Below are 16,833 nucleotides of genomic sequence, written 5' to 3'. Positions count from 1 at the left end.
TCAGGCCGCGTATCCCTCGGCGCAAATATCCGTGAAGATGCATGATGCCCGTCGGAGCACCGTTAAGGGGTCTGCTCGCCGACCTCCGATACATTGCAGCCTTACTTAAACGCTGTGTCTGTCCCCAAGCATCCCGAACTATCATTTCATTATCATTCTGAATCATTCCATTGGCCCCTATTAGCATCCAAGACACGATGAATCAGTCTCGGCGTGCGAGGCTCGCTCTCGTTACACTCATCCCTTCCCTGATCGGGGCCAATGCTGCGCTCTGCGACACCGTCATCAAAACGCAGTATGGTGGCGTGCAAGGCTACCCGGCCTTCACCAGCGAGCCTGCCGGCAACCTGACCCATTGGAAGGACATCACCGTCTGGAAGAATATCCCCTTTGCCGCCACCACCGGGGGTCAGAACCGCTGGAAGGCACCCCAGCCGGCAAGCCCATGGAACGGCACCCTTGATGCTAAGTCTTATGGAAATGTTTGCCCATCAGCCACTGAGGGCAGCTCTGACTATACCATCGACGAGGACTGCTTGAATCTCAACATCTGGAGTCCCGCCAACTCCTCTGACGCAAAGCTCCCGGTTGTGATGTGGAGCTATCCCGCCCTTTCAACGGCTGCTGATGCCCTGTTTGACGGTGGTGGCATGGCAGACCAAGGTATTGTCTACGTTAATTATAACTATCGTACTGGCTCATTCGGTTGGCTTGCACACCCGGAGTTGTCGGAGGAGTTCTACAAGGTGACGGGATCCAACAGCTCCGGCAACTGGGGCATGCTCGACCAATTTGCAGCGCTCAAGTGGATCCACGAGAACATCGCCGCGTTTGGCGGTGATCCTGAGCACATCACGGTAATGGGCCAATCCGCTGGGTCAGCCGCCACCCAGCACATCCTCAACAGCCCGCTGACCAAGGGCCTGATTGTCGGCGCCATCATTGAAAGCGGAGTTCGGGATCCGCACGACCCCCTCTGCACCAGTCTGGCAGAAGGCTACAGCACATTGGAGGATCAGCTCGCCCAGGGTGAACGCTTCATGGCCAGCGTGAACTGCAGCTCCATCGCCGAGATGCGCGAATTGCCGATGGAGGATCTTGTCGTGTCGGGCGGAACATTCGGCAGCACCAGCGAATGGAGCTTCGGCGCCACTTTGGACTACTATGCCATGCCGGACACCTACTACAACACACTCATCAAGGGTCTGGCGCAGGACGTGCCCATCATTACAGGTAATACTAAGGATGAGAGCGGGGCTAGCTATGGCCTGAACCTCACGATATCTGAGTACCTGGCAGACATGAATGAGACGTTCAGCGAGCCATGGCTGTCCCGCTTCCTGGAGCAGTACCCCGGAAACACAACGCGAACAGCCCCGGGAGCCTACAACTCCCAATGGACTGACCGGTCCAAGGTAGGCACTTGGCTATGGGCGCAACTCTGGGCGACCGCGAGGACTAGTCCTGTATATACCTACTTCTGGGACCACGCTCCGCCGGGCCAGGACCAGGGAGCGTACCACGAATCCGAGATCAACTACGTCCTAAACAACCTGTACGGCACGGACATGCCGTGGACGGCTGCGGACTATTCCATTGCACGGAAAATGAATGGATACTGGGCCAACTTTATCAAGACAGGCAATCCCAATGGAGGATCCCTGGCCCAGTGGCCTGCCACGGGAGAGAACGCGACGGTGCAGCATGTGGGTGATGGATGGGGTGAAATTCCGACCGCATCAGATGCCAAGGTCAAGCTGTTTGAGGAGTGGTTTGAGACATGAAGACCTACTGAGGGCGCATCAACATCTGCTTGTATATAGCCGTCTGTAATTAGCCATGCTTCATGTACATCATCTGTATGATAGCAACAAGTGCAAATTGCCTGATATGCTTCCCCGCATTCGTGGAGCCGGTCGATCATGGTAGATTACCCATTTAGCCGATACCATGCGTATATCTGCTTTACCCCAGCTGCTCGGACCATCCGTGGATTCAAGGTAAATTATTGAGAATACTACTCTAATTCAGTACCATCAATACAACCATGGCCCGTCACAATAATCATAACTTCCCCCTCTATCTATTGATCCTCCTCTCCCTAGCCCTACCCATTCTATCCACCCCCCTTCCCTCTCTCCAGTCAGAATCACAATCCCAATCCCAATGGGTCGACATCTGGACCACAATGCCCCAACTCACCGAGCCAGCCAACCTCCCCCCAGCCCCATTTGTATGTTCCCCCTCCCCCTCCTCCATCTTGTACACACCACTGACCCAACCTGAATCCTTGATCGAAAAAGAACTCCACCCCCTCCATCTTCCCCAACACCACCCTCCGCCAAACCCTCCGCCTCACCCAACCAGCCCAAACCATCCGTCTCCGTCTCTCCAACGCCTTCGGGAGTACCGACCTCCCCATCACCTCCGTAGCCATCTCCGTCCCAGCCAACAACACCCTCGGCAGCGCATCCATCATCCCAGGTACCACAACCCCGTTATCCTTCGACGGAGACGCCTCGATCCTCGTCCCAACAGGGAGTCTCATCGTCTCGGACCCAATCACCCTCCCCAAACAAGCGGGGACGACACTGACAGTGGACCTGTATTTGGAGAGCGGGCAGAACGGAACAGATATTACATCTCACCCGGGAAGTCGGACGACGTCGTGGATGGGGTTTGGGGATTTAGTTGGTGTGGATGAGGTAGTTGGGGGGGATGTGGTGGGGGTCGAGCATTGGTATACCCATCCCCTTGCTCTTTCCATTCATTATGCAATTATGTCACGCCCTCTCCGTCGGACAAAGCATACTAATATAATTGAGGGAAAAGGTACTTCATCTCCACCATCGAAGCCCTCCTCCCAGATACCTACCATGGGTGCGCAATCCTCGGCGATAGCATAACAGACGGACGAGGGAGCGATACGAATGAGAATAATCGGTAACCTCACCCCCACTTTACCCACAGCGATATATACACATCTGACACACGATGATGCTACGCACAGCTGGCCCGACCTCCTTCTCCCCTACCTCCACACCCCCCACTCACCAACAACAACCCTCTCCCTCCTCAACCAAGCCGCCGGCGGCAACCGACTCCTCCACGACTCGCTAGGCCCAAACACCCTCTCGCGCGTCGACCGCGACGTGCTCTCGCACTCCCGCATAACGCACACGATCGTGTTCGAAGGCGTCAACGACATCGGCACAGCATCTACCTCTCCCACAGCGCAGCAAATAGTAGGCGATAGAATCATCATGTCCTACAAACAGATAACCACAAGACTTCACGCCGCCGGGATAAAGGTGATCGGAGCGACGATCACGCCGTTCGGGACACCGGCGAATGCGTCCGTCGTGCAGCCGTACTCGGATCCGGAACGGGAGAAGACGAGACAGAGGGTGAATACGTGGATACGAGATTCGGCGGTGTTTGATGGGGTGGTTGATTTTGACCGGGTGGCTAGGAGGGATGAGAGGCCGGATTTGCTACGGGGGGAGTTTGATAGTGGGGATCATTTGCATTTGAATCCGAGGGGGTATGAGGCGTTGGCTAGGTCTTTTCCTGTGGAGTTATTGAATTAAGCTGAGTGGGGAGAGCGCGGTAGATGGAATAGTTATTTTATTATGTCAATTGATTGACTGATTCAGCTACTACTAACTAACCAGCCAGCTAGATATTAATTAAGTTCGTTCACATACTCATGCTCATTTTGCATCATACTCATACAAGATCTTCCTTCTCTCTAAGAGAGATGGTTTAGTATCCCCGGAGGCTGCGACGACGGGGCACACTGCGCTTGAGGGAAACACCGGCCTCAGCGGCATCAGCGTAGGGACCAAAGTCCGGGGATCCACCGAGGGTACCGAAGATATCACCGATGTAGTTGCTGGGGGTGATACCGGCAGCGAAAGTGGCGTTCCACTGGCTAATGATACCCTCGATGATCTTGACACCGGCGTTGTAGATGTTCTGGACAGAGGGCTCGTAGGCACCGGTAGAAGCGTAGAGGAGGTTCTCGCGGGCCGACTCGCCAGGGTAGGGGCGGTCGAAGTCCGAGGCGGTACGCATGACGATGATACGAGAGAAGTCAACGAGCTTAGCCTTAGCAGCACGGACCATGGCCTCGAGGGTGGCGTTGTCCTCCTGGGCAGAGGCGCAGTAGGTACCGGTACCGTTGGTCAGGACCTTAGTGGTGTTGGCGAAGGTATCGCCGAGGATGTTACCGGAGTAGTAGACGTCGCTGGTAGCGACATCGCACTGGACGACGGAGGGGGCAGAGGCACCGGCGGCGTAGATGCCGTCGGAGGTGTTGTAGTTAGCGCGGTAGGCCTTGGCGGCGTCGGAGTCCGCGAGGGTGGCCTTGCTGGCGAAAGCGGCGGCGATCTGGCGCAGGTTGTCGTTGACTTCGAAGACCTCGGTGCCGTAGATGCTGCCGGGGTATTGCCAGGGGTAGTAGGAGCCCTGGGGGAAGTAGCCGGTGGTGGCGTTGGCGGGCATTTCACGGATGTCGATCTCGTACTGCAGAGCGACTTGGACGGCGTAGCGGGCCAGAGTCACACCGCAGATGGTGGCCTGCTCGGGGTTGACACCGGCGATACCGGCAATCAGGAAGTAGGTGTTGGTCAGGTCGAAGGTGGGGTTGAAGATGATGGAGGAGACGGTCACGGCCGCGTTGATCTCGGCTTCACCGGTGACCAGCTGGCAGATGTTGTGGTCGGCCGTGCAGTGCACGTCCGGGAAGAGGGGAGAAGCTCCCGGGATGGTGATGTTGTGCTCCAGCACGTTGAACTCGGGGATACCCCACCAAATGGCGGCTTCGGGTTCGAACTGGGTGGTTTGTTAGTATATGGCAGCATTCATGGTGGGTGTTGGGTTAGGGTGATAGATGAGGGTGGGCTACCATGGACACAATGAAGACCTTGGGAGCGATCTTGTCGGTGGACTGGCGCGCGGCGATGTTCTTGGCCGCGGGGACGGAGCGAGCCGCAGCAAGGGAGGACAGGCAGCTGCTGGCGAGCAGCAGGCCCGTGGAAACGGATTGAAGGAGCTGCATGGTGTGTGCGATGGTGACTGAGTGCACTTTTTTTGGCTGCAATGGCTGGATGGTGAAAGCGATGTTGGGGAGACCGGCTTTATAGCTTGCGATTGAGGTCTTTCTGTTGTGGCTATCAACGGCGTAGCTATCGGGATTTGGCCATTGGGTGGTTTAGTCGACCCACCGTCGCGTGCTAAATGCCCACATTGTTGAAAAACTCTGCCAGGGAGACGGGCTGATTAGGAAGGATTTGCATTGAGAGCGGAGAGGGTAGCATTGGTGCCTGCCAGAAAGCCAATGATCGGCAATCCATTCCGTACGAACCGAGCCGGTTGCTGCGGTGCATTTAGTTGGGGTTACTTAGTTAGTGCTGTTCTCCACCCAGCTGAAGAATGGGACGCGATTGAGTAGCTGAGTTTGCCGCGGGCGTTTTCCATTTTTCTTCTAGCTGTCAATGGATACAGAGATCATCGGTAGACTAAGGTACGGCATACAGTAGATAGATGCCATCAATTCCTGTTCCTGAATGTTGTTCCCACAATAAGAAGAGCATATTCCCCGTGGTACCACGGGACGGAGCCAAGAACTAACGCAGGAACAAAACAACAACCCAAAAGGCAAAACATGGAAAAGATAGCAAAAAGATAAGCGGGGAGCCGGCCGATAACCATCGCACCACCAATATCGCGCAATTAATTAACTTAGATTGCCTTATCGCTCACCGGCCTATCAACGGCGCGACTAGTGCCGGAGTGGAGGGATTCCACCGGATTTCTCCTCACCATCATGCTTCCCGATGCTTCCATTGCTGCACCTAGGCAATGATCCAAATCCCTGTGCAGATATGGTGACATCGTGCGTGTCCTCAGCCGTAGCTGAGTTTATATAGTATATAAGAAGCTGAGATTCAAATCCCGATGAATAGAATTGCATGGTGTTCAGGGCTGTAATGGGGAGGAAGATGAGGGCACGAGGGAGGGCACGTGCGGGGCTGCGCCCAGCTGAAGAACTTTCCGATCACCACCACGGCACTCTCCACCTCGTTGCAGTCAGACCCCGTAGGGCGTACTGATTAGATGGATGAGTTACTAATGAGGAAGAGATTATAGCCGGGTGTGAATCTACTATATTCGTATGTTATCTTATTCCTTGGCAGTAGTAGTAGTACCCTCGCGGAGATCTCCTATCATATGCTTACTACTTCAGTTAACTGTACTGTCCAAAATATATATATTTACGGATACTCCAATTACTAGTACTAGCAGCACTAGCAATGCCGATACTACCAGAAACATCAACCCAGGTCAACCAGATCGTACTAGTTGTATTCAGCTACTTATCCAGTACACGCATCCATTGCAAAGGAACCGTATAAGTACTCCGTCGTCCACATTTAGTTGAACATTCGTTCAATTCTATCCAAAGTAACTGCTTGGAGCCACACAATGGTAATCACCATTCCGACAAAACATCATGAATGTCACTTGTAACCTGTACAACCACTACATCGACATCGTAGAATAGTACTATGTTGGGAAACGAAATGCCACTGCTCTACGTTCAGAATGGCATCCCGCATTGGTAATTCCTTGTTGCTGCGGCCATTCACATCTCGCTCCTTCCTGGTCGCAATATCATGTCCGCGGACTCTTTCCTACTACATTCCCCGCTCAGACTCTCATGCGAGGTTTCCCATACCTGAATATAGCTGAATCGCCGGCAAAGACATCAAGCATCTTCGATGATGAAAAAAGAATAGTCATATCCCTTGACATGACAGTCAATCCATGTACGTAGTATCCCAACTGCAAGAAGAATGTCAGTCTCCAGGGCCTATTAAAATATACTTACATCGGATTCGTCGGCCTTGGGGATTCTCTGGGCTTCATTGATCCAATCATCACCAATACACCCCACGGCTTCCCTAGACGAGACTTCTCGTTGGTCGGTTCTCATTCCATTCCTTTCCTATCATGCCACTCGGGTGAATATTCCGAACATGTGCTGATCACCACCCAATGGAATAAACAATCCAGCCGAGCATTCTGGAATCCAACTGTCAGCCAGTTGGCGTCTGTCACGAAGCCTACGGAGTGTTGGTATATTATCACGTGATCCAAACACGCCGACCATGCGCGGACTCGAGCAAGAATGCATCATCCCTTGCCAAGTTGCGACCGTGATGCCATTTTGGTAACTATCAGGGTTCAATTGCATGATCAATCAATCCGACAAAGATGGTTCTACCGGAAGCTCACGGATTCTAGAAGACGGAGGATCTTCTAGGGATCCCACCGATCGCTGCGAGTTTATTGAAGTTAAAGCTGGCCCCAAACTCAGTTTTCGAAACTGACTCGCCGGGATCGCTCCACATGGCAAGGGTATGATGAGTGCTGTCTTAGACAATTTCAGTCGAGTGGAGGTTATTCCTGACCGGACCCCATCCCCCTTCCTCCATACATGTCCGACGCGAAGCCACGCTGACGTGGACAGCAGGGGATCTCACATTGCGCGGTCAGATCTCCGACGATCTCCTCCACCAACAACGGCCTTGGTGGAGATGCTGCACTGCTGCTACAAATACATTGGCCTCCCTTGCCGTGGCTGCCTTGGCCGATCCAAAGCAATGTCAGATGCTTGGCGGCAGCAGACCTCAACGGCCTCGTACGACCTCGGAGCGGAGTGGCAGGTCACGGGTTGATCCATGGAGCAGCTGGGATGCTGTCGGGCTGCCGACAGACGGTCGGAACGTTATTGAGCGATGATGTTCCCGGGTTTGGGAGGGGATGCGATGGTCATCAGACAGAGCCGCAAGTGGCCTCTTATTCGGACAAATTCATTTCTCCCTGGCCAGCTCAAAGACACAAGCGGTTATATACCCCAGCTGAGGCGTGTCGCCATGTGAGCTGACAGGAAATCTGCGTAACGGGTCAACGTCAGCTTTGACGACTTCGTCACACCGACCGTTCTTGTCCGTGAGAGGATGGCATGTAAGAGCCGCTCCATGCGATCACATTCTGCCACTGAAGATTACGCTGGACGCGAGGCCCGACTGCAGTATCTCCGCAAGTGGACAAAGGATCCTCTCTAAATGGGAAATGCAGCGATGGGCAGCAGCTGCACTGGAGGAGTCAGATGCAGCAGAGAAAGCCGCGTCATCGTCAGCTGCGAGATGCTCCCGTGCGCCTGCCGATCGCGGGAAATGAGTCCGCATCTGCTGTGTCGATACTCTTATTCCTAAAGAGAAAGATCAGGCCAGACGTATGAAGCATTGGGGGGAAAGCTAAGAAGAGAGTCAACTGGCCGATGTCATCGGGAAACGACGTCATCCACGTGGGGTTGAACCGTGACGTCACCCTCCCGTCTCCCTCCAACTTGTTGGTTGTTATACTCTTTCCTTTTTATCTTTCTATCTTCCCCTTTCTCCTGCTGGCATTGCATCGCATCGCGTCGCATCCTGGACCCTGCATCGCAAATCTGTTCTGCCACCCGTTAGGATACCCCTTAGACGAAATACCCCCGACCGGCTCGCTCAGGTGAGCTTACATGACAACCGCTATCAGCTAGATATCCATAACTAATCCCTCAGTAGCCACCCACGAAAGTCTAATCAGGAACCACAAAGTCAGATCCAAAGAAACAACACCAACTCAGCTCGGAAATCACCGAAAATGGTCGGCTCCATCCACGAACGCATTCGCGAAGACCTTATCGGCAAGGAGCGTCGTCTCTGGACGGCGCTCACCTCGGCTGACCCGGGGCCCGAAATCAAGAAGATGTGTAACGAAGAGGCCAACCTACTTTTTCCGCAGCGCGAGGTTCTGCACCTGCATTCGAAGCCGTCAATCAGCGAGGCACTGAAGCCACCCTTCCATCACTTCGACGAGTACGAACTGCAGGAGGTGCGCGTGATCGTCATCGACTTGATGGCCGGGTCAGTAACGTACAAGATCAATGCGCGCCGCGGAGAAGAGACGTACCGGGGCACCGGGTCGACGACATGGAGCCAGGGGAGTGATGGAGAGTGGCGGATTGTGGTGCATCAGGAGACATTAATGTGATGAGATGAAATTCATTGAGACTCAGATGTAGGGGGGCGATATGAGAAGTGGCAGTGACAGTAGGGGATGGATGGAATGGACGAATCATGATTTGTTTTGATGCAGTCTGCTGATGAATATTCTTTTTCTTGTTACATTAATTTATTTCTTTTTTTTCGTTGGACCCTGCTTTTCCATTCAGGGGTTGAATATCCCTTTGTATCGATTGTGATTGCGTCGATGTGTGAATGTGGCTGGCTGACATCAGACGGACAACGGAGTTTGAATCAGACAAGACTCTGACATTAATGTCCACGCAGATCATCATCATCCATCGAACAATAGCATAACACAACATAGCATAATTCTCATTTTCATATGATAGTATTCCACCCCCCCGTCACCAAAAGAAAAGCAAACACAACACAACATAAGACAACTCAACAAAAGAAAAAAGAACCAAAAGAAGAAAGAAAAGAACAAGAAGATCGACAAAGTTCACAACCATAAGGCTACCCAACCCACCCCAGTGGGACCAATAGTAACTGCATCATTATTGGCCCTAGTTTCATCGCGGTAACAGCAGAGTGGAGCTTAGCAGCATGTTTTCTTCTGTAGGGCGAGGGTGGCAGTGTGCAGATTGCAGCTGAGCACGCACCAATTTTTTTGCACTGCACGGCGACTCCGTGTTCATGCATGCAGTAGCTAGCTAGCTAGCTAGTCAGTTAGTTAATTTTGCTTTTGCTTTCTTCTTCTTCTTGCTTACTACTACCCTACCTGACTACTGGAATAAGATACCTAGCAGAGACCACTTACTATCTTTGGTAATGATCTGTCGATCAGGGTGTAGTTTCTTTCTGTCAGGGTCTAGAACTTTGTGCTGCTTTGCTCACTTAGAATACACATTGTTAGATTCATTATTAAGGTTTGCAGAGTGAAACAAACCACGTACCAAATGCTACTTAAGATCTGATCTGACGTGAGGAGTAAGCAACTAAGCATAAGGCAACCGAATTATATTCTTAATTTCATTATGATTGATTAGGTCAGATGGAGTACAGTAAGAAAGTAGCGAGTTACTCTAATCGGTCAAGAACATATTACCTGTCAAGTAAGTGAAAATCTAACCACTCAATTTCCATTTCCCTTCTTGGTAATGTAGTATATAATAGTATATGTACCACGCAAGCTGCGATATGTATAGTAGGAAATAGATATCGGTTTTCCCCACTTTGGAAAATTCAATAAACAACACAGCCCCCTTTCTTTCTTTCTTCCTTTCTTTCCTTGCACTTTGATCCCGAAAATAATTTCCATCCCATCCCATCCAGTGTAATCCAACAACAACTCTTTCGCTCTCTCACAAAATTAGATACCAGAAGGGAAATCGAACAAAATCAGAGATAATAAACGAACAAAACAAGGGAATTTGTAAAGAATCACAAAAAGAAATAAAAAAGAAAAAGAAAAATTAAACACCATTAGCAAACCCATCACCACCAGCCTCAGTATCAACCCTCACCGAATCCATCAACCCACAAACCTCGAACAACTTCTTCGGCCCCATGCCCTCCGGCAACCCAACGACACCATCCTTCTTCAGCCTCTCCAGAGCAGCGGTAATGCCCATGTAGGCCGGGGTAATGCAAGCGAACGAGAAGATCATGATACGGAAGCCCATCTCCTTAGCCTCATCAACGGAAATAACCGGCCCAGCCCCGTTCTCCACCATGTTAAGCAGAAGCGGCCAAGGCGCAAGGTCCTGCACACACCGCCTCGCCATCTCCTTACTGGTGAAGCCCTCAAGGAGACCAACATCGGCGCCAAGATCGCGGGCGGCCTTAAGGCGACGAATGCACTCGTCGTAGCCGTGCTGCTGGAGGGCGTCAGTGCGGGCAATCAGCACGATGTCGCTGCGGAGGCGGTCCTTGGTGAGCTTGGCGGCGCGGAGGCGAGTCAAGTATTCCTCCATGCTGACGACGCGCTTGCCTGCCAAGTGACCGCATCGCTTGTTTTGGATCTGGTCTTCGATATGGAATCCCGCAACGCCGGCTTGAATGTATTGTTGAACGGAGCGAGCGACCATAAGGGGGCCTATATTGTTTTTGTTTTTGATGGTTAGTGGGGAAACTGGGTCTTATATTGCCGTTTTGCTTTTGGGAGCGGGTAGATCATTAAGTCTTGGCGGAGGGTGGAGATAGGATGCAAGTTGTAGGGGATTATGGGGATTTTTTTTTGCTCACCTCCGTAGCCAGTGTCCATGTCAGCGATCAGGGGAGGACCGTAGGGGTCCAGGTTCGCGATCATCTCTGCGTTGGTCTTCATGTCGTAGATGTGGGCTAGACCCAGATCGGCCATGCCCAGTCTAGATGCGGTAGTGCCGGCGCCGGTCTAAAAAACCCTTCCGTTAGTATGATCTTTGTTTGTCGGAAGCGGAGAAGTGTGTGTTGTGTGATTGTGGGGAAGTAGTAGTAGTAGGAGTTAGGATGGACTTACCATGTACATGCCCTTGAAGCCCATGTTGATGGCAATGCGAGCGGACAGACCGTCGTAGACACCAGGGCACACGATCAACTCATCAGACTCGCGAAGCTGCTTGCGCAGCTTGCTAGCACCAGTGACCATGTTCAAGTTGACCACGGGCTCTTGACGGGCACCGTTGATCTCATAGATACCGTCCTGCTCAACGGTGATGGTGATAGTGTTGGTCATGCTGATGGTGGAAGCAGAATCGGGGGTATCAACTTTCATTGCGAGGGGAAAAAACCACAAGGTATATATAGGTGGGAACAAGGAGAGTTTTTATCCCTTGGAAAGTGGAGAGTTGAAGATAGGAGAGAAAAGAGGCTTGATGAGGATAGAGAGAAACCAAAGGAAGAGCCAGAAGGTGACCAGTTTATATAGACGTGTCGGGAGAAGATCATCCCGCCAGCAACCAATATTCATTACCTGAGAAGATCATTTTGAGAATTGTTTTTTTTCCCAATACTTCTTTTCTTTCTGTCTGCAACATTCCCCTCCTGGTGGATTGCAACGCAAGCCCTTGGCCGAGAATCATCGTCAATCCACACAAACGCACGTACACCCTACTCCGGTGAACGAACCATTGCCATTCAATTTTCTTGGCCACCATCCCAGCGCCGAGAAAAGAAAATAAAATGGTCAATCGACGCCATCGGCGGACTATGATTTGTGCCTGTGACAAGTCGAAAAATGTCCGAATGCAATGCAGCAGGGGCCTAGATAAGCTCCCCCCCCTCTTTTTCTTTTTTATTATTTTAATATTATTATTGTTATATTATTCGCATTTTTGTTTTGCCGGCCCCCTCTTCCCCGTACATCGGCTAATGACCAGTAAATCGCCAAATCTAGTAAAAGATGGGGCTGGCTGGACCGCCACCGCGAGGGGAGTTAAGAGACATACTCCGCGCGTAGTTTCAGATTACGCGCGCCGGTGATGGCAGGATTGATTGACTAGGTGCTTTCCTGATTTGGTCAGGTCAGGGGAGAATGAAGGAGGGGGAGTTGAGTGTAAGATGAAGTCAGACAGATTTGGCCCGTACTTTAGGCCACGCCGACAGTGCATGGACAAGACGCATCGATTCCAATCGATGCGGTGGCACACGAGCACGAGTTCCTCGGTAGCCGCGGGCTCCAGTATACTGCAGTTGCTGCATGTCAGACGCTTTTGCTCATCACGCACGGGGCCCGTTGTTCTTCACCCAGCTGAAAAAGACAGTAGCCTAGCCAAGTCGTACTGGCAGAGGAGGGATGGAGGGGAGGGGAGAGTAAGTTTGGTAGCCAACTGAAAGCCAGCGAGCAATCAACCTCCGGAGTTCGCCAGCTGGGCGAGAAATGGGATGGATCGGGCGTGATTGGCGCTTGGCCGAGGAGGCAGATCTGCACCGATAGACTGCCAGGGCTCGGCTGATGCGCCGGAAGTTAAACGGCATCCCACCCACGGAGTCACTGTTGGGGCTTGCCGGCGGCAGGGCGGGTTCTAGCACGCCTGCTGAATGGCGGAGAAACCGGAGCGCATTGGCTCCCGGGACTTATCGTGGATGAGGTGAGAGGGGGTGATGGAGGTTAGTGATGATGAGATAGGCAATAGTGCATGGCTGACCAGCCGACGGAGAAGCCGATGGAGAAACCAAGGAGCCAGATGGACCAGATGGACCAGGGCAGCAGCTGCAGTGCGGACTCTCATCGCCGACATTAAGTGCGTCTCTGTTGCTGCATGCTGCAGAGCCAAGTATCTTGGCAACCTGGGGGGAACAGAAAATTAATACTGGAGGCGATAGTCTCGAGTCCAGCCCCGGTTTTGCTGGGGACTGAGTGATGGATCTGGCAGCGCGGTTGGCTCTTGCACACGTCTAGTGATTTCTTAGGTAGTGGATGTATTCATTTTTCCTTCCTTGGTCTTGAGAGGGTCATGGTCACTCCGCATGTTGCCTAGAAATGTGCTCATAGCCTAGAATGTATTTACTCTCCGGTCAGTGCGGTGATTAGGACCCCCGGTGTGTAACCCATGAGTACCGAAGAGGAAAGGGAAGAGGAGAGCTGAGGAGCATTTCGGACCCGGCTGGGTGGTGCCGCATGGTGAAACTTGACGACGCGGGTCCGACACAGCAAGCAGTCCGACAAGTCCCCTGCCTAGCAGATCGGATGCAGTGAGGAAAAATAAACCGCCACGACTATTGGAGCTGCAGATTGGAAGAGGGTTAATCGATAGATAGGTAGGATCGGACTAAACCGGGAGGAGTATAGGGGGAGTGGGAGGAGGGTAAGAAGAACAAGGGAAAGGGAGACAGAGAGAGTGTTGAGTGAGTGAGTGTCTGTGTGGTGAGGCGCAAGTCAGCCGATTGGCGGAGAGGAGATCCAGTTTGGGAGGTTCAAGGGTAGTAAGCAGTCTGATTAGTTACTTGGATTGGGTGAATAATGACGAGAGAGAGAGGGGGTAGACTGGACGACCAGCATAGTCCGAGAGGGAAAAGAAAGACAGGCAATGATAGTCGTGGCTGACTTGGCTAGAGACTCCAGCCGGCGGATAGAGAGGCTAGCTCGTCACTTCGATAGCACTAGGAGTTCTCGGTCCAGTTGTTAGTTGAGTTAGGTCGAGTCTAGTGCTGTAGGGAATCAGCCCAAGCCCGACAGCGGCTCCGGATTCGCCCGGCTTGGCCCCTCTGGGCGATCGGTAGAAATTTGGGGGGTTTTTTAGGAGAAAGGGATAGCGGCCTGGTCTTGGAATCTTGGAACGAAAAAGAAAAAAAGGTTTGTGAAGGTTTTGCTCTGAGGGTCTGCGGCCCACGCGGGCCCACGGTTGCGGTTGTCTTAAAGCTGGCGAGCTCTTCAATTTCCACGCGTCTGTCAGCCTGCCTTTTCCCGCTTCTTTCCTGCTCCGAGCGTGCTGATTGAGAGACTGACAGACAGAGTAAGAAAGACAGAAAGAGACTTTCATATTTCTTTTTCTGCTGCTGTTGCTGCTGCTGTCGGTTCTGCATCTCTGCTTGGACCCTGTCTTGCTCTGTTTCTTACCCTCCAACCCACCAGTGCAGCAGCCTGATTTTCAGCCATTGAAACCATGGAGGACAGTAAAGGTGCTAGCCCGATGGTTAGCTATGTTAGGGCTGAGATCAATGTCAAATATGCGGATTTGTTGTTGCTGGCCTGTTGTTTCTGTTCGGGTTTGCTGGACAGCACCATGTACAATGGTGAGTCACTCTCTTTCTCTCCACTCTCTTTATCCCTTTCCTCCACACCTTTCTTGTCTTTACCCCATCAATCTCCATAAATCTCCATAATTTTATAATAATGGAACCATACTTACACTCTCCCCCACAGCCTACAATACTTTCGTTTCTATGCAAACAGGAAACACCATTTTCGTGGGGTTGGGTGCCTCCCAGCAGGATAGCCGACCGTACGACTGGGCGCGATCCTTGACGGCCATCGGCTGTTATGCGATCGGCAGCTTCATCTTCTCCCGCATCAACAACTTCCTCGGCCCCAAACGGCGCGGCACTCTGGTCGCCTGTTTTCTGCTGCAGGTCGTACTCGTCATCATCGCTGCGGCTCTCTCTCAGAGCCATGTCATCGCCGGTGACCTAGCCGACGCCCACTCTACCACGTTCGTCACCCACTGGAGCCAAGAGGCCGTCATCGTCCTGCTCAGTATGCAGTCCGCGGGCCAGACCGTCGCCAGTCGTGTGTTGGGCTACAACGAGGTGCCGACCGTGGTGATCACCAGTCTGCTCTGTGATCTGATGATGGATCCCAAGCTATTCCTGTTGCGCAATGAGAAGCGCGACCGTCGTGTCATCGCCTTCATCCTGACTCTGGTTGGTGCCATCGCCGGTGGATGGATCAGCAAAGCCACGGGCAACATCTGGGCAGCCCTGTGGATTATCGCCGGTCTCAAGTTCTTCATGGCCGTTGCTTTGTCCTTCTGGCACGTCAAATAAGTTAATAGATAGCTCTACTTTTTCTTCTTCTTCTTTTTCCGCCTCTTGACATTTTCACTTCTTGTTCTGCTTCGTTAGCCATCACTTCAAATTAGACCGTTCTGCTTTCGCTTCCATTCTGCCACACCCATACATTCATCGGGGCCAAATTATCCGGCACCCACGAAGTCCGAAAATATCTCTCCAAGACCACCTCCTCGTAGCTTTGATCATCCACACAATAATCCCCGCCAGAAGGGCCGATATGCGCACAATGCACATCCGGATTTAACCTGACCATGTTATCATGCACCTCCCGACACAGCAACGTATTCCTTCCCATCTCGTATGGCTGCCCAAAGCGAATCTTCTGCGTCAGAAACACATAGCAGTCCTGCATAGACGCATACTGCCGATTCCTACCTAGACAATACTCCTCTTCAGTGTGACAGATTGCCCGGGCGAATAGATCCGCCACTTTTTCGTGAATTTCTGTTTCGTTAGTCGTGTGGAACTTACGCCCCGCGGCTTGGAGAATCTTCACGAATAGCCATTCCAGCCATCTGAAGACAGCGTCGTACTGGGTGATTTGTCCAGCCGAATTGAATTCGAACCAGGCGGTGATTACCCCCGGCATGACCAGGTCGAAGGTGCTGATGTTGAAGGTGAGGACGACGGTGGAGGCGACGGTGTTTTGCGTCGCTGCGAATTGGGTGATGTTGTAGGCAATGGGAACGCCGAAGATGCTAGGGTGGGTGGTTTGAGAGAAGAGACCGAAGATATATTCGTTGTTGAGGTCGCGGTTGGTGAAGGTGCGGGTGACGTCGACGCGGCCTTGGACCTGTAGTTACTTAGGATGCTTATGGAAGGGGATGATCGAGTATGGGATGTGAGGGAAGTAGGTACATTGTCGGAGAAGATGGAGGTGTCGTTGGGGTTGATATGGGCGGTGTTGGCTGGGTAAAGGAAGTTGTCCCAGAAGTGGGTGGTGAGGGTCCAGAGTTGGTCGACGGTGTAGCTGGTGGTGAGGGGGAAGAGGGTGAGGAGCTGTAGGAGTACTAGGTAGTAGTACATGATGGTGACTTCGATTGGATATAGTCTAACTTTATAGACAATGTCATTTCAGCTACTAGAGGTACTCCTGCAGAAATCGTAGCAGCCTGTCATGGTGGCAGTGTAATAGGCATCAAGCAGAACTATATATATCGGACGGTACATGGTACCCATTCTTCATGCAGCATCTAGGCACCAAGATAGATCCCTGTCTCTGCAGCAGTAGCTACATTTAGTTTTTATCCTCATTGTCGGA

The 16,833-nt window shown here is 52.1% G+C and overlaps 8 protein-coding genes across 8 annotated transcripts; 5 read left to right on the top strand and 3 right to left on the bottom strand.

Moving 5' to 3' along the window:
• Positions 1–197: 197 nt before the first annotated feature.
• Positions 198–1,784, top strand: AKAW2_71008A (carboxylesterase/lipase family protein; the record flags this gene model as incomplete). The annotated part of the gene is made up of 1 exon (XM_041683652.1): positions 198–1,784. One exon carries the CDS (start codon positions 198–200, stop codon positions 1,782–1,784), a length of 1,587 nt encoding a protein of 528 aa, XP_041547892.1.
• A 263-nt stretch (positions 1,785–2,047) lies between these two features.
• Positions 2,048–3,590, top strand: AKAW2_71007A (SGNH/GDSL hydrolase family protein; the record flags this gene model as incomplete). The annotated part of the gene is made up of 4 exons (XM_041683651.1): positions 2,048–2,233; positions 2,304–2,740; positions 2,833–2,943; positions 3,011–3,590. The coding sequence occupies 4 exons, from the start codon at positions 2,048–2,050 to the stop codon at positions 3,588–3,590; spliced, it is 1,314 nt and encodes a 437-aa protein (XP_041547891.1).
• A 175-nt stretch (positions 3,591–3,765) lies between these two features.
• On the bottom strand, positions 3,766–5,062 carry AKAW2_71006S (purine-nucleoside phosphorylase; the record flags this gene model as incomplete). The annotated part of the gene is made up of 2 exons (XM_041683650.1): positions 3,766–4,836; positions 4,910–5,062. 2 exons carry the CDS (start codon positions 5,060–5,062, stop codon positions 3,766–3,768), a joined length of 1,224 nt encoding a protein of 407 aa, XP_041547890.1.
• Positions 5,063–7,427: 2,365 nt separating this feature from the next.
• On the top strand, positions 7,428–7,745 carry AKAW2_71005A (uncharacterized protein; the record flags this gene model as incomplete). Its single annotated transcript, XM_041683649.1, has 1 exon — positions 7,428–7,745. The coding sequence occupies one exon, from the start codon at positions 7,428–7,430 to the stop codon at positions 7,743–7,745; it is 318 nt and encodes a 105-aa protein (XP_041547889.1).
• A 605-nt stretch (positions 7,746–8,350) lies between these two features.
• Positions 8,351–9,105, top strand: AKAW2_71004A (nuclear transport factor 2 family protein; the record flags this gene model as incomplete). Its single annotated transcript, XM_041683648.1, has 2 exons — positions 8,351–8,580; positions 8,637–9,105. The coding sequence occupies 2 exons, from the start codon at positions 8,351–8,353 to the stop codon at positions 9,103–9,105; spliced, it is 699 nt and encodes a 232-aa protein (XP_041547888.1).
• Positions 9,106–10,555: 1,450 nt separating this feature from the next.
• AKAW2_71003S (isocitrate lyase/PEP mutase family protein) lies at positions 10,556–11,835 on the bottom strand (the record flags this gene model as incomplete). The annotated part of the gene is made up of 3 exons (XM_041683647.1): positions 10,556–11,178; positions 11,328–11,475; positions 11,581–11,835. 3 exons carry the CDS (start codon positions 11,833–11,835, stop codon positions 10,556–10,558), a joined length of 1,026 nt encoding a protein of 341 aa, XP_041547887.1.
• Positions 11,836–14,665: 2,830 nt separating this feature from the next.
• Positions 14,666–15,545, top strand: AKAW2_71002A (YoaK family protein; the record flags this gene model as incomplete). The annotated part of the gene is made up of 2 exons (XM_041683646.1): positions 14,666–14,795; positions 14,926–15,545. 2 exons carry the CDS (start codon positions 14,666–14,668, stop codon positions 15,543–15,545), a joined length of 750 nt encoding a protein of 249 aa, XP_041547886.1.
• A 91-nt stretch (positions 15,546–15,636) lies between these two features.
• Positions 15,637–16,598, bottom strand: AKAW2_71001S (uncharacterized protein; the record flags this gene model as incomplete). The annotated part of the gene is made up of 2 exons (XM_041683645.1): positions 15,637–16,365; positions 16,431–16,598. The coding sequence occupies 2 exons, from the start codon at positions 16,596–16,598 to the stop codon at positions 15,637–15,639; spliced, it is 897 nt and encodes a 298-aa protein (XP_041547885.1).
• Between the last annotated feature and the right edge of the window lie 235 nt (positions 16,599–16,833).

This window comes from Aspergillus luchuensis, chromosome 7 (assembly GCF_016861625.1).
Source record: "Aspergillus luchuensis IFO 4308 DNA, chromosome 7, nearly complete sequence".
Lineage (NCBI taxonomy): Eukaryota > Fungi > Ascomycota > Eurotiomycetes > Eurotiales > Aspergillaceae > Aspergillus > Aspergillus luchuensis.
This window is presented reverse-complemented; position numbering and strand designations above follow the sequence as displayed.